General features: G+C 42.0%; 1 protein-coding gene across 2 annotated transcripts in view; it reads left to right on the forward strand.

Annotated features, from left to right (window-relative positions):
- The window catches only part of sncb (synuclein, beta), a 92,340-nt gene that overhangs the window by 54,212 nt on the left and 15,025 nt on the right, over positions 1–23,103 (forward strand). For both annotated transcript variants that reach the window (XM_043703728.1, XM_043703729.1), the window contains exon 5: positions 10,521–10,619. In XM_043703728.1, the coding sequence (XP_043559663.1) occupies positions 10,521–10,619 (99 nt within the window). The remainder of the gene's footprint in view (positions 1–10,520; positions 10,620–23,103) is intronic.

Genomic DNA, 23,103 nt, shown 5'->3' on the forward strand with positions numbered 1-23,103 from the left:
ATTGTGAACATTGACTAGCCACATTGACGACAAATCCTGGCCATAAGTAATCTTGACCATCCTTGAATGTTTCTTCTTAATCCTTATTCTCTAACTGCAATGAATAAAAGCTTGACCTGTTTAGCTGTTCTTGTTAAATTAGCCCTTTCATTCTAGAAATCAGCCTACTGAATTTCTTTTGAACTGCCTTCAATGCCAGTATACCTTGTCTTAAATAAGGGGACCAAAGCTGTACACAGTACTTAAGATACAACCATTACCAAGTTATGGTAAGTCTTCCCTATTTTTAAACTGCAAATCCCAAAGCAAAGAAAGCCTAAAATTCCATTTGCCTTATGTTTTCATCATAATGGATTCTACAAGAGTTTGAGCAAATGGCCAAAAAAATGGTAGATGGAGTTTAATGTTGGAAAGAGTCAAGAAAGTGCAGTACAGAGGTATCTGGGTGTTTTTGAGCATGAAACACAAAGCATTAGCATGCAGATGCAGCAAGTAATTGGTAAGGTAAATGGAAATTGGCTTTTTTGTTCCCAGTCAGAATTCTGGGGTAACCTATTTTTGCACCATCTCGTCTTGATGAATTATCTGCCTTCAATTGCATTAACTTCTCAAGTACTTTGTCCTTCATGATAGAGACGGAAACAAGATTTTTCCTGCCTTTGGTATCTTGTTTATCTGATAATTTTAAGATATTTATACCCTAAGACCAATGTGAAATATTGACTTAAATTATCTGTCAAATTTCCCTCTTTCCCATTATCAATTTCCCAGTCACATTCTCAAAGATTCCACACTTACATTTATTACTGTCTTCTTACTTGCCTATAGAAGCTCTTGCTTTTTGTTTGTATATTTCTTGCCAATTTGCTTTATAGAACATAGACAAATTCAACATAGTACAAGCCCTTCAGCCCACAATGTTGTGCCAAGTATTTATTTTAACCTAAGATCAACATAACCTACATACCCCCCAATTTACTGCTGTCCATGTTCTTATCCAGCAGTCATTTAAATGTCTCTGACTCTACTATCACAGTGGCAGTGCATTCCATGCACCCACCACTCTCTCTATGAAGAACCTACCTCTGACATCTCCCCTATACCTTTCTCCAATCACCTTAAAATTATGATTCCTCATGACAACCATTTCTGCCCCAGGGAAAAGTCTCAGGCTATCTATTCTATCTATGCTCTCATTACCTTATATACCTCTATCAAGTCTCCTTTCTTCCTTCTTCTCTCCAGTGTTAAAAGCCCTAGCTCCCTCAACCTCTCTTCATAAGACATGCTCTCCAATCCAGGCAGCATCCTGGTAAATTTCCTCTACACCCTCTTTAAAACATCTACACCCTTCCTCCGATGAGGCAATCAGAACTGGACACAATATTCCAAGTGTAGTCTAACCAGGTTTTATAGAGCTGCAGCAAAACCTTGTGGCTCTTAAACTCAATTCCCCTGTTAATGAAATGCCATATACCTTCTTAACACCCCTGTGAACTTGGGTGGCAACTTTGATGGATCTATGTATGTGGACCCCAAGATCCTGCTTTTCCTCCACACTGCCAAGAACCCTGTCGATAGCCCTGTATTCAGCTTTCAAATTCGACCTTTCAAAATGAATCACTTTGCATTTATCCGGGGTGAACTCCATCTGCCACTTCTCAGCCCAGCTCTGCATTCTGTCAATGTCTTGTTGTAGCCTGCAACAGCCCTCAATACTATTTTCAACACCACCGACGTACGCGTCATCAGCAAACTTACTAATCCACCTTTCCATTTCTTCATCCAAGTCATTTATAAAAACTACAAAGAGCAGAGGCTCAAGAACTGATCCCTGCGGGACACCACTGGTCACCAACCTCCAGGTGGAATACTTTCCATCCACTACCACTCACTGTCTTCTTTTGGCCAGCCAATTCTGTATCCAGAAAGCCAAATTTCCTTGTATCCCATACCTCTTAACTTTCTGAAAGAGCCGAAGAGGCAACCTTATCAAATGCCTTACTGAAATCCATATACACCACATCCACTACTCAACCTTCCTCAACTTGTCTCGTCACAGCTTCAAAGAACTTAATAAAGCTTGTGGGGCATGACGTGCCCCTCACAAAACCATGCTGACTATCTTTAATCAAACTATGATTTTTTCAAATAGTCATAAACCCTACCTCTCAGAATCCTTTCCAGTACCTTCCTTACCACAGACATAGACTGACTGGTCTGCAATTCCCAGGGACTTGTCTATTTCCTTTCTTGAACAGAGGAACAAAATTCGCCTCCCTCCAATCATCTGGTACTACTCCTGTGGAGAATGAGGATGCAAAGATCATCGCCAGAGGTGCAGCAATCTCATTCCTTGCTTCCCATTGTAACCTTGGATATATCTGGTCCAGCCCTGGAGACTTATCAATCTTGATGCTTCCCAGAATTTACAGCACATCCACTGTCTTAATATCAATCTGTGCAAGCCTATTAACCTGTTCCATGGTGTTCTCACTATCAACAAGTCCCTTCTCTAGCGAATACTGAAGCAAAAACTTCATTTATGGCCTCCCCTACCTCTTCAGACTCCAGGCACAGGTTCCCTCCACTATCTCTGTTTGGCCCTACTCTCTATCTGATCATTCTCTTATTCCTCACCTAAGTTTTCCCGAATCGTTCCTGCCAAGGTTTCTTCATGCCCCCACCTAGCTCTCCTCAGACTATTTTGGAGTTCTTTCCTAGTTACTCTGTACTAGAGCTTTGCTTCCTCAACCTTAACTAAGCTTCCTTCTTCCTCTTGACGAGAAGCTCCTCTTCTCATCATCCAAGGCTCCTTCACCTGACTACTCCTTGTCTTTCTCAGTGGGACAAAGTTATGCACCACTCACAACAAGTACTGCTTAAACAGCTTCCACCTTTCTGTTGTGCATTTCCCATAGAACAATTGTTCCCAATTTATACTCCACAGCTCCTGTGTAATGGCAGTATGATTTCCCCTCCCCGAGTTGAATACCTTCCCATACTGTCTGCTCCTATTCCTCTCCATGGCTATGGTAAAGGTGAGATAGTTGTGGCTACTGTCACCGAAATGCTCTCCCACTGAAAGATCTGACACCCGGCCAGACTTGTTGCTTACCACCAAATCCAATGTGGCCTCCCCCCAGTCAGCCTACCTACATATGGAGTCAGAAGTCCTTTTTAGATTACTTACAGTGTGGAAACAGGCCCTTCGGCCCAACAAGTCCACACCGACATGCCGAAGCGCAACCCACCTATACCCCTACGTTTACCCCTTACCTAACACTACGGGCAATTTAGCATGGCCAATTCACCTGACCTGCACATCTTTGGACTGTGGGAGGAAACCGGAGCACCCGGAGGAAACCCACGCAGACACGGGGAGAATGTGCAAACTCCACATAGTCAGTCACCTGAGGCGGGAACTGAACCCGGATCTCTGGCGCTGTGAGGCAGGAGTGCTAACCACTGTGCCTCTATGCCGCCCTTCTGGGACACACCTGACAAAAACTGCTCCATACAGACTATTAGCACTAAATAGGTTCCGATCAATATTGAGGAAGTTGAAGTCACCCATAACAACAACATATGCACCTTTCCAAGATCTGCCATCCAATCTGTTGTCCCATTTCCCTGCTGCTACTGGGGAGTCTATGGAAAGCATCCAATAAAGTGATTGCTTCTTCCCCATTACTGACTTCCACCTCTACTGACTCAGTAAACAAATTCTCTTCAACTACCTCCTTTTGTGCAGATGCACTCTCTAATTAACAATGCTACACACCTCCCTCCCCCCCCCCCCCCAACCCCGCCTTTTATCTCCCTCCCTGTTCTTTTAAAAAGATCTATACCCTGGAGCATCCAGCAACCATTCCTGCCCCTGTGAAATGCATGTTTCCTTTTGTTGCAAACGTTTCGTCCCCTGGCTAGGCGACATCATCAGTGCTTGGGAGCCTCCTGCGAAGCACTTCTTTGATGTTTCCTCCGGTGTTTATAGTGGTCTGTCCCTGCCGCTTCCGGTTGTCAGTTTCAGTTGTCCGCTGTAGTAGTTGGTATATTGGGTCCAGGTCGATGTGTTTGTTGATGAAGTTTGTAGATGAATGCCATGCCTCTAGGAATTCCCTGGCTGTTCTCTGTCTGGCTTGCCCTATAATGGTAGTGTTGTCCCAGTTTTGTCAGTTTCAGTTGTCCGCTGTAGTGGTTGGTATATTGGGTCCAGGTCGATGTGTTTGTTGATGAAGTTTGTTCTACATTAGTTTTGCTCATGTTGAGCCACGCTCAGACAACAACTCACCAGAATGAAGGATCAGTTACCCAACATGAGCAAAACTAATGTAGTGTACAAAATACCATGCAAGGACTGCACAAAACACTATATAGGACAAACAGGAAGACAGCTAACAATCCGCATACATGAACATCAAGTAGCCACGAAACGACACGACCAGCTATCCTTAGTAGCCACATACGCAGACAACAAGCAACATGAATTCGACTGGGACAACACTACTATCATAGGGCAAGCTAGACAGAGAACAGCCAGGGAATTCCTAGAGGCATGGCATTCATCCACAAACTTCATCAACAAACACATCGACCTGGACCCAATATACCAACCACTACAGCGGACAGCTGAAACTGACAACCGGAAGCGGCAGGGACAGACCACTATAAACACCGGAGGAAACATCAAAGAAGCGCTTCGCAGGAGGCTCCCAAGCACTGATGATGTCGCCTAGCCAGGGGACGAAACGTTTGCAACAAAAACTTCCAGCTCGGCGAACAGAACCACAACAACGAGCACCCGAGCTACAAATCTTCGCACAAACTTTGAATGCATGTTTCCGTTATGGCCACAACATCGTAGATTCAAGTACTGATCTATGCTCTAAGTTCGTCACTTTTATTCCTGCTACCCTTTGCATTGAAACAGACACACTTTAACCCATCCCTTGACCCTATAAACTGTGTATCCTTCCTGACAGACTCTCTGCATTCTATTTCTGCCTGTTAAGCAACTACCCTCTCCTCTGATTTGTAGCCCTGACAAAATAATTTAAACCCTCCCGAAGTGCTCTAGCAAATCTCCCACCCAGGACATTGGCGCCCCTCCAGTTTAAGTGCAACCCATATTTCATGTACAGGTTCCACCTTCCCCAGAAAGTACTCCAATATGCTACGTATCTGAAACCCTCCCTCCCGCACTCGCCCTGTAGCCAGGTGTTTAGCTGCACTTGCTCCCTGTTCCTCACCTCACTAGCATGTGGCACTGGTAGTAATCCTGAGATTACTACTCTGCTTGACCTGCTCTTTAGCTTCCAACCTAACTCCCTGAAATCACTTTTTAGATCCTCATCCCTTTTCTTGCTATGTCATTGGTACCAATTTGCACCACGACTTCTGGCTGCTCACCCTTCCCCTTCAGAATCTTGCAGACTCAATCAGACATCCCCTACCTTGCCACCTGGAAGCAACATACCTTCCGGGAGTCCTGTTCGCAACCACAGAATCTCCTATCTGTTCCTCTAACTATTGAGGACCCTACCACTAGCACTTTTCTATTCTGCCCCCTTCCCTTCTGAGCCACAGATCCAAGCTTTCCCCTCCCCCAATAGTATCCAAAACGGCATAGTGATCATTGAGGGGCACTCTGTTCCCTGACTGTAACCCATCTACATTTTTCCTATACCTGAGGTGAGACTACCTCCCTGTAACTCCTCTCTGTTATCCCCTCTGCCTCCTGAATGACCTGAAGTTCATCCAGCTCCAGCTCCACTTCCCTAATGCTGTTTCTGAGGAGCTGGAGTTATGTGCACTTCCTGCAGATGAAGTCAGTGGGAACACTAGTGGTGACCCTTCCCTCCCACATCCTACAGGAGGAGCATGCAACTGGCCTAACATCCATTCCCTCTGTTCTGAATTTCCAAAGAGACTATTGAAAAAATTCCAGTAACCTTACAGAGTTGGCACATAGAATTTTTTGTTTGGTTAAAGGAGGAGGATGGGTGGGAGTCTCTATCTAAGCAGTGTTTCGGATATAGCAACTGCCCAAATATATTACCTAATTTACTCAGCAGTCCCATGTCTGTTCCTGCTCAGCATGTACTCCGCCTATTCACAACATAAGTTATTAAAGGATTAGTTTACTTTCCCAGTAGCCCCCAAACCTTGCTCTCACTGCTGCTGCAAAACTGGAGGCCACTGATTCCATGAGGTAAGTTTTAGAGGAGGAACTTACCTTTCATTATGAATTTTCTCCCTCTTTTAGTCATTCACTGCTGGTTTCTAAAAACAAGTCCCAATCTTTTGGCTACCACAAGACCAATTTATTTCACCTTCTACTCTCCTGATTAAACAGATTACAATGATAAAGAAGTTGTTGGTTAAAATATCAATCAATCACAGACACAATCGTGGAAAGGTATGCAAATAATAGGTCCAAGGTAGCCTTCCTCTGCCAAGTATCTCACTCAACATGTCATATTTCACAGAGTTCACATACTCTGTACCAATTTGATATTCCATAAGGTATCAAACTAATTTACAATTGAATGAATCAATTCTGAGTTTCCCAATCCCCTGGCAACCCATTCTAACAGATTTATAATTTGACCTAATTCCTCATCTGAGGAACTTTACTTTGTTTCTGATGTTATCCACATTAGCTCATTGGACAAGGCACAGAAGCTGTTGGCATCTCTGCGTCCTCATGAAAACATCTATACAAATTGATGAAGAACACAAGGGTCTGGAAGCCCAGAACCGGTATTACCCTCCAGTGGATATAGTGTAAACTGCTAATGCAGAGTTTCTCACAAAAGGTGTCCTCACAATGTGGCAAAAATGGAGGAGACACACAATCATTTATGTTCAAGATGAGAAAGGGGCAGTGGCACCGACAGGCCATCCAATGAGTCTGTCCTGGGACATTGTGTGAAAATTGTGACATCTGCAACATTCAAGTTGCAGGGTGTGTTACACAGTACAGAGGCAAGGATCAGAATGCCATGTCATGAGACACAGCATGTATGCAATGCAACATCTACTTTCACTGGAATTAAGAAAGGCTATAAGATGTCCTCTCCACATGAGGTTACCATGCTGTTCAGGGCTGGGGTTTTGTTGCAGAACAGTACGAAGGGTGCCAAACAATCCTTGCATGCGTTGCTTTGAACAATTGGAGAATGGGACATGGGTGTGTATGTTGCACAATAGAAGATAAGCGTACTTAAAGTGTGGGCTTGGACTCTGTTTAAATGATGGCTTTATTTAAGTTAGCCCTATGCTAAAACACTATATCTATGCAATTAATTCACGCCTAAATGCCCCCAAATTTATATATCCATCACATGTTCCCCCATTCTATTAGCTCTCAGGCCTTCCTTCATCCTATATTAGTTGATAATATAATGAACAATGATGATCTGTGAGGTCCACAGTATTGTACCTCGTAGCAAAATGAGGTTGTTCATCAGAGGGAACATTACATTCACTGTCCTTTAGTGGAGCATGATTGGCTGCAGCAAAACAAACAGAATTTTGTTGGTAATAACTTTTCATGGAACTAGTTGGGCGATTAAATAACTCCGCAAGGGCCGGCATCCCATCATCAAGTCATCCTTTATTTATGCAAGAACAGCCGTTAGCTTTAGTACTGCCTCATTCAGAGTCAGGTACCAGAATATCAGTATCTCTGACACTCACCCTTTTTATCCGTCAACCAGGGCTCCCTGATTGGACCAGATTAAGAGCTCCAATCAGCTAGGTCGAGCTGGCTTACCTTGCTACAGTTACTACAGATTTCACCACCACAGGTGAAGTCATCTGTCACTGACTAAAATGTTTTGATACTGCAGAGGCCAACAAAACTTGTTTAATCTCAACTGCTAATCGAAATTTGTCACTATTGTCTTCTCATAATACGATTCACAGATTACTGAGTTTCGTTTCAAATCTTTGTTAACAAGAATAAATTTTCCAAGGTATGTGTATCCATATGCCATGTTGATGCTCATGAATTGAAATCGGCAAATTACATTTTGCAAACTTTGCTCTGGATTTGGAAGGCCAGCTAAAAGCGGGGTGGAGGGAGGAGTGTTTACATGTTAATTTTAATTCTATAATAAACTTGATGTTGCGTGTACAAGTTCCCCTCCAAATTGCATATCATCCCGAATTAGAACTAAGTCCCATTCCTTTATTGTCGTTCCTGAAATGCCTTACCTAACAGCACTGTCAGAGTAAGTATATCACACAGACTGCAGCAGTTCAAGAAGGCTGCTTACCACCTTTTCAAAGGCATTTAAGTATCAGAAATAAAGACTGTTATTGCCAGAAATGTCTACATCCGATGTATGAATAACAATAAAAACAAACCAGGAACACCATCTAAGGAAGTAAGGCATTCATTGAGTGTAGCCAATGTGGATGTATGTTTCGAGTCAGTTAGAATTCATTCAGCAGCTAGCAAGACTAGTTGGTGAGGAGTATTCAGAAGATAAAACTTAATTGGATTTTTAAATATTAACATGCAAAACTTTCAATAGGACCTGTTTTGGATTTGCTGTGATTCCTCATTAGGTAGTAAACAGATTAGTAAGTTTGTATTAAATTGTTGAATGCTATTACTTTTGCAGGTCGAATCACAGAGTAGTAGATAATAATTAATTGATTTTTTTAATGAGAAAGATTGCTTTTTTGATTCACTTTGTTTTTGCTGCTTAGTTGGTGATGGAATTTGAAGTTGGTATTTTATAGTGTCAGATTCCATTGTAGTTTAATGTTAAAAGAAAGGCCGTGAAAACAAATGATTAATCGTAATAAGCATAAATCAATATTTTTCAGGGGTTTCTGTTAATTCTGCAATAAATGATGCTTTTTAACTGCTCTCCAGACTATGAGCTGGTGTACTGTTCCCAACAGACTTTGTTATAGTAAAATCTGTTTATACTAATACTTACACAGTTAAAAAAAAAACACAACACCAGGTTATAGTCCAACAGGTTTATTTGGAGGCACTAGCTTTCGAAGCGCTGCTTCTTCATCAGGTGATTGTGGAGCAGAATCATACAACACAGAATTTATAGCAACAAGATTGCAGTGTCATGGAATATAACATTAAACAAATTTAGCTTGAATTTTTTATCTTTTAGAATGATCATGTTAGTTTCGGCTCCTCCACATGAAAATCCCAGAACTTTTTTAAAGTTACATTCTCAAGATTGCTTTATGTAACTCTAAAAAGATTCTGGGATTGACATATGAAGGAATTAAAACTAACATGATCATTCTAAAAAATGAAAGACTCAAGCAAAATTTGTTAAATATTACATTCCCTGACACTGCAATCACGTTGCTTTAAATTCTGTGTCATATGATTCTGCTCCACAACTACCTGATGAGGAAGCAGTGCTTCCAAATAAACCTGTCGGACAATAACCTGGTGTTGTGTGATTTTTAACACTGTCCACCCCAGTCCAATACCAGAACCTCCAAATCAATGTTTACACATGTACTCAGTCAGGACTATCATTCTAAAGCAAGAAGCAATGAACATAATGTTCTATCAACGGATACAATTTATTGTCATATAAATATAAACTGGATTAGATTTTAAATTTGCAAATAACCTTTAAACCATTAAATAATGTTTACTTTCTCTCTTTGCCACCTTGCCACAACACTGAATGCTTATAAATTAATTTCTGGGGCTAGTTAGGAGGGAGGTCTAAGTTCATTGAAAATCTAGAATTGCACTTTCTAAACTTTACAACCTTTAGGAAAAGTATATTTGTCAGTTTAAAGCAGCAAATACTATTTAAAGACTTTTGTTTTCAATCATTAAAATCTGCATTATACTTCTTTAAAATTATGCACATCGTGATGTAATAAACCTACTTATATGAACAGCCAATATTAAGACAAAGTGCTTTAACATTTAACCAAAGACCATGGGGCTGCTCTCCCATTAGAGAGAGATGACTGGTGGTTATTTAACCTGAAGATCACCACACCTTAGGTGAGGGCACAGGTTAAGAAGATGAATCCTTTGTAGTAACCTCAGCCAGTTTAGCAATTGAATCTATGCTATTGACATACTCTGCATCATAAACCTGCCATCCAGCCAACTGAGCTAATCAACCCCCATTTATAATGATAGAATAACTTAAAGATTTGGAAAACATATTGTAGACTTGCTTTAAACCCAGAATGGGAGCTAGCATAGCTGAGGACTATGGTGGAGGCGCAAAACAGTTTGAACATGGCAGTGGGAGATTTAACTATCTGGGCATTATATATATTGTCTCCATCAATCTCATGCCTCAATACTACCTGTAAGCCTAATATAAATATGAACCCTAATGACTTCAAGCAGGTACACATCTTGATGCTCGACTGCCTGTCCATTCTCTTCCTGCCAAGTAGCTAGCTTTGAATTTTCTCCTTATAACCATAATTAAATTTTCAAGTGATGTTATTTTATCTATAAATTTATGAGTTATTTTGTTTTCTATTGACAGCCTGAAGAGGTTGGGGAAGAAGCTATTGAAATCATGGGAGAAAATACAATGGAAACAGAAGGCGAAGTTGAACCTGAAACTTATGAAGAGGCTCCACAGGTAAGACAGTCAGATACTCAGTCGCAGGTGACTAATGTAGATATGTTTGAGAAGTTGTTGTACTGAATCTATCAGCATTGAAACTTTAGGGTAGCTTTTCATCCTGAACATAGTAAAATTTGAATATAATATTGCTTTCAGCCACCAGTCCAGAAACATGAGAGATTAGACTAGGGATTTATGAAGATTATTTGCAGTTCTAATAAATGATATTTGATCTAGAGTAATAAATTCACAGCCACTTTAGTAAATATTCTGCATAAGTGAAGAATGGGGGGTAAAAAGACTCTGTAAAAAGTAATTGTGTCATATGCACAACATAATTGCAATGTTAATTATAGATGTATTGTTCTTGAAGTGAATGAAATAATTAAACAGTTTTATCATTTTAAAATGGAAGTAGAATATAAGACCAGTTATAATGATATAAAACAATAAGTATCTTAAATTACTTTTAAAAAGTTTCCTTGTATATGATCTGACATGAGATCAGTTATTTCTAATCAATCATCGAACACTGGAAACAGGGTTATTGGTATTACATGGTGTTTTTTGTTTTCCTGGGAGCAGGCTGATGGAGGTTGCATAAGGTTGGGATTGGGGCCAGCATCACAAAAATTGTGTCATATCGGAGGGGGTGCCAATCACATCATATATTTAGCTCCATTGTGATTTTAGCAGTGGGACAGGAGATAGTGGTTGGCCCACTGCCTGTGAGTCAGTTGAGGTCCTGAAATGGATAACTAAGGCTTATTCCTGTTGCCACTGGTATTTTGCCAGCAGCAGGGGAGGGATCCCTAATGTTCAGGTAATTTGTTTCCTACGAAAGTCTACTCCCTGATCTAGCTCCCTCCCTCCTAATATCCACATTCCTGATGGCAACCCCTTTATCCCTATGACTGGAGGACTTCATCCCTGTGACTGCACTCCCGCCCCATTCCACCACCTCTGCCCCCTCCAAACCCCACCCCCACTTACCTTGTTATTCCCTTGTTTGAGAGAGCAGCCAATCATTTGATTGGGAGCAGATGTCTCACGCTAAGTTAATTACCAGCTCAATGTAAATTCAGTTTTGTATTTCCTGGTCACACAAATACAGGCTTGTTCCTGAATTTTCAGCTACATCACAAAATGCCAGCAATGATTTTCAGTCAAAAGAAACACCTCATTTTAATTGTAGATTGATACTATTTTTAGTGGTGCCCCCTGCACACATATGGGATAAAATTAATTATCTTCTACAGGTCATATATCTGCATTCAATGCACGAGTTAATCTTATTTGATTCCGGTCATATGGGGATATTATTATTTAAATAGATAAAGCACAGCGTGAGTTAACCTACACTCTGAACACATTGAAATTAAATGTGGAAACTGGCACATTCTGAAACTGCTTCCTGACACACTGTCAATTTTGTCAGTTTTAATAACCCCACCTGCTCCCAAAGTGTGAACAATGATATGAAGCTTCCACATAATTGGTTGTTATATTTCATATGATCTGCTGTGAATTTAATTAGATACATAACTCTGATGTTTGAGAGCCAGATAGAAACATTTTACTGAGAACCAGGATTAACAAGACATCATAAGTATTTGATTCATGTGACAACAAGGGATCTAGGAAATGCTCTGAGGTTTCTGGGAATATGCAAAATTGACTTCTAAACTGGAATGGATCATTTCATATCAAAACATTTAAAAATATGAATAAGGATGATCCAATTCAAAAGGAAAGGATTCAGTAGGATTTGCACAACACAATTTGAACATGAATCTTGACACGTTTGACACAGGCTGACAATCAATATTGAAATTTTCCTTATTTTCCCAATGTACAATAAATTTGCATAATGTAAATTCCAAATGCTTATTTGGTGAGGCTGTATATGAAACTTCTATGTGTCATAGGATGGAAGTCACTGAAACATTTTTCTTTTTGTATTCCAGAAGTCTATTGATTGTAATTCATGTAGATAGATTTTCTGCCTTTAGTCCTCCAGCAATGTCCTCCACTCTAACACACAACTGTTCATTAGATTCAGTTTGAGAGCAACCTTGGTCACTGAATGTAAATCTCCCCATCCTCTATAGGTACAACCATAGCTCTTACCCCTCCATCTCTTATCCCTCCATGATAGAACAGCATTCTATCGTGCATCTTGTCAGCACTATACTTGGAACTCAGAGATTGGAAAATGAGAATGTATGGGCTGAAGGAAGTGGTGTGGTTCAAATAGCCTACAGAATTGATGTAAGAAGTATATTCAAGTTTCATGAATCAATTATTTAAACAGAGAAAGTGCTAAACTTGTGGAAGGAAAAGGGAATGCCCTGATTTCGTTTTCCAAATTAGTGTTAGCCAGAAGCAGGTGAAAAGGAATGGTGGACGTGTTCTGGAGCTGTGGGTGTTGGAAATACTGGCATGGGAACCTAGAGCTCTTAAGGTTTATGAAGCAGCATTAGTTGTAGAGAAAGGTACTTGCTGTTTGGCTGACATAATTTGATGCCCAAATAAAGATTGTTTGATAAATCTTAGCAGGACTTATATACTTAATGGTAAGGTCTGAGGCAGTATTGCTGAACAAAGAGACCTCGGACTGCAGGTTCATAGCTCCTTGAAAGTAGAGTGGCAGGTAGATAGGATAGTGAAGAAAGCATTTGGTATGCTTTCCTTTATTAGTCAGAGTATTGAGTACAGGTGTTGAGAGGTCATGTTGCAACTGTACAGTTAGGCCACTGTTGGAATATTGCGTGCAATTCTGGTCTCCTTCCTAATGGAATTGACGTTATGAAACTTGAAAGGGTTCAGAAAAAATTTACAAGGATGTTGTCAGAGTTGGAGAATTTGAGCTGTAGGGAGAGGTTGATTAGGCTAGGGCTGTTTTCCCTGGAGCATCAGAGGCTGGGGGGTGACCTTATAGAGGTTTATAAAATCATGAGGGGTACGGATATGGTAAAGTTCTTTTCCCTGGGGTGGGGAGAGTCCAGAACGAGAGGGCATAGGTTTAGCGTGAGAGGAGAAAGATATAAAAGAGACCTAAGGAGCAACTTTTTCATGCAGAAGGTGGTGCATGTGTGGAATGAGCTGCCACAGGAAGTGGTGGAGGCTGGTACAATTGTAACATTTAAAAGGCAACTGGGTGGGTATATGAATAGGAAGGGTTTGGAGAGATATGAGCCGGGTGCTGGCAGATGGGACTAGGTTGGGTTGGGATATCTGGTTGGCATGGACAAGTTGGACCGAAGGGTCTGTTTTCATGCTGTACATCTCTATGATTCTATGTATGGTGAACTTGCTACCTGCCTCAAGATCAAAGCTGCCTATGGGGGCAAGGAAGTTTAAAAATGCTGGGTGGAAGACCTCTAACCACTTTGAGCACCAGCAAGCCCTTCACAAAGCCCTTGGGCTGTAAGGGCACCAGTGCAGACATACAGCACATGCACTGGAAGATCGAAGAGTGGGTTTATAATGACATCAAACAATGCCTATCATTGAGTTTACGCATCAGTTGCCACTTTGGACCTCAGAGCTCTAGTGAATGTTCGCTTGTAAACTCTGCACTTTCAATTACCCGATGCAAAATGGTGCCTCCCTGTTTCCTGTGTGCAGGTGTACCTGAAGAGCATTTTTAGGCACACAATCATGAACTCATGGTGACAACAATGGTCGCAAATTTACATTAACACTCGGCATCCGCTGAGTGTTCTCCTCGATCTGCCTCTTGATAACAGTCACCAAGCTTTCCATGGATGCAACAATGAATGGACTCCTCTATCCATCTCACATATCTGCTGAGTAGCTCCACCAGATTCTCCCCAATTCAGCAATAGGTTCTGGTCTCCAAAGGTCTCGACTATCAATTGCATTTGATAACACAGTCTCTGTCATCTGCATGAGGGATTAACCAGAGTGTGATCTTAGACTGAATCATGAACATCTACCAAGCATTGGAATGTGTAAACAAATTGTAACTCTGCTGGTGCTTTGTGCATGGGAAAGATAAGATGCTGTATCCTCTGAGACATCAACATCCTCAAAAAAAGGTCTGAGGAGCTTCCCTGTTGAGTTCTTCACACATCTCTGCTGCAATCACATCTTCAAATGAAAAACACACAAAATTAGCTCTTTTAATATACAGCCATCTACTCTCATCCTTGAGTGCACCACACCCCCTCTGAAGCCAGGGTTGCTGGCAAAGCACTAATCTTCCTAATCACAGTGTCTGAGATGGAATAGCTGTCTTATACCTCTTTAAGGGGAGGCGATGGCCTAATAGCATTGTTGCCAGATTATCAATCTCAGGCACTGTTCTGGGGATCAGAGTTCAAATCCCACTGTGGCAGATGCTGAATTTGAATTGATTGAGAGTCTAATGATGACCATGAAGTTCTTGTCAGAAAATTCCCATCTGGCTCACTGAAGGATACTGCTGGCCAACATTTAACCCCAGATCCACAGCAATGTGATTGACTTGTGCTCTGGGCAATTTGGGATGTGCAATAAATGCTGGCCAAGCCAGCAACAACCACATTTTGTGATTTTTTTTTATTTCATAAATATACTTTATTCATAAAATAATTTGATGGTCTGTACAGTTGGTCATGTCATACATATGCAAACATTTGCAAACAAAGATCAGAATTTATCATTCATATATACATGTCTGTATGTTTATCGATCATATATCCATATATTTAGCTGAGGCATCAGCGGAGCCCAAATGACTGCGTGGGCTCCCTGTTTTCTGAGGCAGGCAGATGTTACACGGTGGTCTTTCCCCACCGCGCCTTGGCAGCAGCTGCCCCAAACTTCAGCACGTCCCTCACCACGTAGTCCTGGACCTTGGAATGTGCCAGTCTGCAACACTCAGTCAGGGTCAACTCCTTCAGCTGGAAGATCAACAGGTTTCGGACCGCCCAGAGAGTGTCCTTCACCAAGTTGATGATCCTCCAGGCACAGTTGAAGTCCATCCCGGGTGCGTCCCGGGGAACAGACCGTAGAGCACGGAGTCCCACGTCACGGCACTGCTCGGGATGAACCTTGACAAACACCACTGCATTCCTCTCCAGACTTCTTCTGCATAGGCACATTCCAGAAGGAGGTGTGTGACAGTCTCATCCCCCCCGCAGCCACTTCGAGGGCAGCGTGTGGTGCGGCTAAGAGTCCAGGCGTGCATAAAAGATCTCACAGGCAGAGCCCTTCTCACCACCAGCCAAGCCATGTCTTGGTGCTTGTTGGAAAGTTCTGGCGATGAGGCATTCTGCCAAATGACTTTGACAGTTTGCTCAGGGAACCGCTCGATAGAATCCGCCCTCTCCTCTTCCTGAAGGGTCTCAAGGACACTACGTGCTGACCACTTCCTTGATGGACTTGTGAATTAATGAAAAACACAGCTCGACTATCTCTGTCTCGACAGGGCTTGGAGAATGAATGCACGGCACTCCAACTTCGGTCTTCACCCTTTCACAGTTGTTTTGGGTTTAATTTTATCTTGCAAGTATAGAAGGAAAGTGAATTAGGCTCCAGAACCGGCTGAAGAGAATCACGTAACAGTGGACTTCTCCAGTTCATGATGGGTTACCCCATCTATATGTTCCCCCCCCAATTCAGATAACTTGACTGAATAGCTAAATTTCAGCCAATGAAAATTATAAATTAGAAGTTTCCATAGCAAATATTAATATTGTATTCAAGGAAGCACAACTAGAGCTTCTTGGATTTTTGAAGGATAATATAATACTGTATAAATGTGTGTGGGAATTAATATCATGACAATAAGATTAATGTAACAAATAACCCATACTTGCTCTGATATGCAAAGCACACATTGATGCTCTTGGATTTGAACAATATTTCAAGGAAACACTGGTATGCTGCAATCGGTATGAGTACATAAGTCATTTACATGAGTACATTGCATGTTGTTTCCTTCCAAGCTAAAACAACAATATTAATTGCCAAAGAGATTATGTGCAGAATGCACAAATTGAAATTTGATCCAATATTTTAGTTCTATGCATGGCATTTCCCCCTCCCTCGAGATGGCAGAGCAGGTGGCGAGATGAGCAAGTTAATTGGTGGGTTGAAACCATTGAGATACCAGCTTCTTTCCCTTCTCATCAGCCATTACGTTCTAAGAGGGAAGGACTATTGGCAACAATTCCAGTTCAGAACAAAGAACAATACAGCACAGAAACAGGCCGTTTAACCCTCTAAGCCTGCACCAACACATTTTGCCCTTCCATACTAAAACTGTCTTCACTTACAGGATCCATACTCCTCTATTCTTTTCCAATTCATGCATTCATCCAGGTGCTTCTTGAATGCTGCTGTTGTGATTCCTTCCACCATCTCCTCTGGTAGTGCATTCCAGGCACTCCCTTTGTGTGAAAAACTTGCCTCACACATTTCTTTTAAACTGTAACCGCTCCACCTTGAATGTGTGTCCCCTAGTAATTGACTCCTCTACCCTGGGAAAAAGCTTCATACTTTGCACTCTATCCATACCATTCACAATCTTATAAACTTCTATCAGGTCACACCTCAACCTCCTGCTATCCAATGAAAACAAACCCAGACTATCCAACCGTTCTTCATAGCTCAATTCCACATACCAGGCAACATCTTGGTGAACTGTTCTGTACACTCTACAAAGCACCGACATCCTTCTGGTAGTGTGGTGACCATAACTGTATGCAATATTCCAAGTGTGGCCTAACTAAAGTTTCATAAAGCTGCAGCAGAACTTGTGTATCCTTGTACTCAGTGCCACAGGCCTTTCTTATTACCTTATCTACTTACGCTGCCACTTTCAGTGATCGGTGGACCTGCACACCCAGATCCCTCTGTGTATCAATACACCTAAGAATTCTACCATTCACTGTGTAATTTCCACCTGTACTTGGCCTTCCAAAGTGCATCACCTCACATTTGTCCATTATTAAACTTCATCTGCTATTTTTCGGCCCATGTCTCCAATTGATTTACATCCTGCTGTGTCCTCTGACAATCCTCCTCATTATCTGCAACTCCACCAATCTTTGTATTGTCCTCAAACTTACTAATTAGATCACCCACGCTTTCCTCCAAAGCATTTATGTAGACCACAAACAGCAGAGGTCCCAGCACTGATCGCTGTGGAATATCACTAGTCATAACCCTCCGTTCTGAAAAGCATCCTTCCACCACTACCCTCTGTCTCTTATGACTAAACTAGTTCTGTATCCATCTTGCCAACTCATCCCGAAACCACCTCCTCTGGTGGTTCACCTTTTGTACCAGTCTGCCTTGAGGGACCTTGTCAAAGGCATTACTGAAGTCAAGCAGACAACATCAGCTGCTTTTCTCACAAGAATCATCTTCATCACCTACTCAAAAAACTCGATTAGGTTAGTGAGGCATGACCTCCTTTACACAAAACCATGCTCTCTGTTGCTAAGAAGCCCATTTGCCTCTAAAATGCGTATAGATCTTGTCCCTAAGAATCTTTTCCAATAATTTCCCTATCACCGAAATGAGGCACACAGGCCTGTAATCTCCTTGATTATCCTCCTAGCCTTCATAAACAATGGGATAACATTGGTTATTCTCCAGTTCTCTGGGACCTCACCTGAGGCCAATAAGAATACACAGTTGCCTGTCAATCCTCCAGCACTTTGTTCTCTTGCCTTGCTCAATACTCTGGGATTGACCTGGCGACTTATCCACCTTAATATTTTTTAAGACACACAATACCTTTCCCTTTTTAATAACAACTTGGCTTAGAAATTCGACACTCACTTTCCTAAGAACATCCTGCACCAATTACTTTTCTTTGGTGAATACCGACATAAAGTATTTGTTTAGGACCTCACTTAGCTCTTCCGGTTCCATACATAGATTCCCTCCTTTGTCCTTGAGTGGGCTCTTTCCCTGGCTACCATCTTGCTTTTTATATATGTATAAGAAGCCTTGGGGTTCTCCTTAATCCTGTTCGCTAACAAATTTTAATGACTCCTTTTAGCTCTTCTAATTCCTTGTTTAAGTGCTTTCTTATTTTCCTTATATACTTCAAGGGTTTTGTTAGTTCTCATCCTCCTAGACCATACATACACTTCCTTTTCCATTTTGACCAAACTCATAACATCCTTGGTCATCCAAGGTTCACGGAACTTGCCATACCTATTCTTTATTCTCGTAGGAATATACCGCTCCTGAATTCTTATCAACTGCCTTTTGAAATGCTCCCACATGACTGATATGGATTTACCCCCAAAGAGCCACCTCGAATCAAAATTCTCCAGTTCCTGCCTAATATTGTAGATGGCCTTCCCCCAATTTAACACCTTCACTATAGATGACTGCTGTCATCTATATCCATGAATATTCTTCAAACTCATGGTATTATGGTCATTACTTCCGAAATGCTCCCCCACTGAAACTTCACTCACCTGGCCGGACTCATTTCCCAAAACCAGGTCCAGTATGACTTTTTCCCTGGTTGGACTGTTTACATGCTGTAGGAAGAAACCCTCCTGAATGGGGTCCTTAGAAATTGTGCCCCATCCAAGCCCCAAGCACGAAGTGAGTCCCAGTTAATATAGGGGAAGTTAAAATCACCCATCACAACAACTCTGCTCTTCTTACATCTTTCCAGGATCTGTCTACATATTCTCTCCTTTATCTCCTGCTGGCTGCTGACTGTTTGTGATTTCACCTTTCCTATTCCTGAGTTCTACCCACATTACTACACGTCCTTTGATGAATCCTTCCTCAGTAGATCTGTGAGATACTCCTTTATCAGTAATACAGCCCCTCACCCCTTTTACATCTCTTTCTATTACACCTGATTCATCTAAACTCTGGGATGTTTGGCTGCCAGTCCTGAGCCTCTTTCAGCCAAGCCTCCATAATTGCAATAACATCATAGTTCTAAGTACTAACCAAAGCTGTAAATTCATCTGCCTTGTCTATTATACGTCTCGCATTGAAACACAATGCATTTCCGACCACCTCCTCAGCTCTTTTCAGCAGCATTTCCTGTCTGTTCTTGTTCTTAGTCATAGTTGCCTTGGTTTCTACTTCTCCCTCAGTTTTTGCATCTACTGCCCTACTTCTCTGCTTCCCATCCCATTGCCACATTAGTTTAAACCCTCCCCAACCACTCTACAGAGTATCCCCCCCAATGACATCAGTCCCGGTCCTGCCTAAGTGTACAGGCCCCACCTTCCTCAGAACCTGTCCCATTGCCCCATGAATCTGAAACCTTCCCTCTCACACCATCTTTTCAGCCATGTGTTTATCCTATATAACCAGCTGTTTCTACTCTGACTAGCTCATGGCACAGGTAGTAATCCTGAGATTAGATTTAGATTAGATTACATTACATTACAGTGTGGAAACAGGCCCTTCGGCCTAACAAGTCCACACCGACCCGCTGAAGCGCAACCCACCCCTACATTTACCCCTTACCTAACACTACGGGCCAATTTAGCATGGCCAATTCACCTGACCTGCACATCTTTGGACTGTGGGAGGAAACCGGAGCACCCGGAGGAAACCCACACAGACACGGGGAGAATGTGCAAACTCCACACAGTCAGTCGCCTGAGGCGGGAATTGAACCCGGGTCTCTGGCACTGTGAGGCAGCAGTGCTAACCACTGTGCCACCGTGCCGCCCACAGAGATAACTGCCTTTGAAGTCCTCCATTTCAACTTTCGTCCTAGCACTCTATATTCTGTGTTTAGGACCTCATCTCTTTTATTTAGTTCCAACATGTACCATGACCACTGGTTGTTCATCCTCCCCCTCCAGAATGTCCTGCAACTGCTCCAAGATATCCAGGACCCTAGCATCAGGGAGGCAACATACCATCCTGGATTCTCACTTGCAGCCACAGAACTGCCTATCTGTTCCCCTTCTGATTGAATCCCTGATAACAATAGCACTTCCATGTCTAATTCTCCCTTCCACTGCTGCAGAGTCAATAATGATGCCATGAATTTGGCTGCTGCTGTTATCCCCTGACAGATCATTCCCCTCAACAGTATCCAAAAAGGTATATCTGTTTTGAAGGGGAATAGCCAAGGAGATTCCTGCACTGCCAGCTTAGCTCTCCTGCTCTGCCTGGTGGTAACCCATTCCCTTCCTGCCTTGGAATGTCTGCAGTATGACCATCTCTCTATATGTGCTATCCACGACACTGTCCACCTTGCAAATGCTCCACAGTGTCCCCAGATGCCACTCCAATTCCGAAACTCCAGATTCCAGGAGCTGCACATCCAGGAAGAGGAGCAGACTACGATTTGGAGCTCTTCTGCCATGTCTTTCTCCTTTTTCTGTTTTTTTTCTTTTTAGTAAGCGGGATGTCTGACACTCCTGTTTTTTTCTTTTTTTTCTTACCCCCACACTACCGCCTAACTGCGTTAGTGCTTATTTTTTCCTCCACACCCATGTTGTGTGTGTGCAGGTGTGAGACACAGTGAAAGGCACAAGGTGCACGAATCTTTATTCAAATTTCCACCACCAGGAAGAAAGGAAACACCCGAGTGGCCAGTGACAAGCAGTGCCCTTCACATCAAAGGGCAATGCTGTGTGATCAAACAGTGAAGGGGAGGGCAGGGATTAAATCAAAATAGAGTTGGAGAGGGAAATAATGCACTCCACTCCCTGCAGCACCCACCTCTCCCTGAACAACTCCAGGGTGTTGGTGGACACCGTGTGCTCCTTTTCTTTCTCCTTTTTAATTTAATTAATCCTTACAATATCAAATAATTTTAATACTAAATTGAAGCTACTAATGCTCTCTGCCAATTTTCTGCTAATTATGCCTTTAAGTGGTCAATAACGCTGCTTAAGGGCTTTAACCTGCCTTATTATCAGCCTTAGTATCTGTGGTGGCAGTTTTCCTGAAAAGGAAACCAGGTCAGCCTGCCTGCAGAGTCTGTGTGGTGAGGCCTCCATCTGACCCTGTCTGGGGGTAGTTAGAGGCAGAAATGAGGAGCATGGGAGTGGCTGCAGAAAGCACCCCACTCCCCTTGCCTCTCACGCTTCTGTTTTTCAGTCAGTGTTAACGCCCCTGAAAGGATAAGAAGTTCTAATATGGCTGAATGGATGTTCATCTGGAGAAGTTTCTCAAATGTGGGAGATTTGCCGTTAAAGGTGCGTGTTCCATACCATGTGCAAGGAGCATGAAATCCAGCCCCTCAATGATTATTGAAAAAACACTACTTAATTTCAGAGATAATCACTGTCAATTTGCACAACAGCAAGATCCCATGAGGAGCAATGAAATGAATCACTAGGTTATCAGTTTCTTCAGTGATGTTAGTTGAGGGATAAATGTTGGCCAGGACTTTGGGAGAATACATCAGCCCCTTTGAATAGTGTTGGGGGATCCTTCATATCAATCTGAATGGATGATAAGGGCCACAGTTTCACATCTGATTCCAAAGACAGAACTACTTCTGTAAATAAAAGCAAAGTGCTGAAGATGCTCGTGACCTGAAATAAAAACTGAAAGTGCTGGCGGACCTCAGTAGGTCTGACAGCATTGATGGAGAGAAGAGAAAACAGAGTTAATGTTTTGAGCTTGAAATGTCTTTTCTTTGGAGCTGATTGGGACTGGAAAATGACAGTTTTTATACTTTTGACAGAGAGGAACAAGTGAAACAGATGTTGAGCTGCAAAAGTGACTATTATTAATAAATTGTTAAATTGTTTGTTTACCCCTAGAAACCTGGTGTAGAGTTTTGGTTATTCACAAAATCTGCAAATCTAAAATTCACAAATTCAAAAAAACTTTTGTTTAGGAAACATTGAGGTCAGTTTTGAGAGTCATTGAGTATTTTAATTTTACTGTTTTGTGAATACAGGAATAGGGAGACTGATTTGATTCAATTGTCTGTCTCGGTATGATGGCATCATCTACATGCTCTTTGTTGGCACAAAGGCACAGTGATTTTACATGCACACTAAAGACACCCAGATATACTTCATCTTTCTCTCAACTCACCCACTCTTGCTAAATTATAAGACTGCCTATCCAATATCTAGTACCAGTTGAGCAGAAATTTGTTCAGGTTAAATTTTGGGTCTGTCTGAAATCACTGTTCCCACTAAAAACTCGATTTCCCAACTCCCTACTCCTCCCTCTCCCTGGCAACCCATCTGAAATTGAGTCAGTCCGTGCCAGCTTGCTGTCACATTTAATCCTGATATGAACTTCTGACTTCATATTTCAAATGTTTAATTCCACCTCAGCGTTATTACTCAATTTCACTCTGTTTCAACTCATGTACTATTGACCAGCCTTCATTACCTTTAGATTTGACAACTCCAAAGCATTCCTGCTTGGTATCCCACTATCCACCTTGAGTAAAAGCAGAACATCCAGACCTCTGCTGCAAGTGATAAAACCTGCAACAAGTCCCATTCCTCTATTATATCTGTGCTGATCTATATTGTTCCTAGGAGAAAGTGAGGGCTGCAGATGCTGG

The sequence above is a fragment of the Chiloscyllium plagiosum genome, chromosome 14, assembly GCF_004010195.1.
Source record: "Chiloscyllium plagiosum isolate BGI_BamShark_2017 chromosome 14, ASM401019v2, whole genome shotgun sequence".
In the NCBI taxonomy this organism is placed as follows: Eukaryota; Metazoa; Chordata; class Chondrichthyes; order Orectolobiformes; family Hemiscylliidae; genus Chiloscyllium; species Chiloscyllium plagiosum.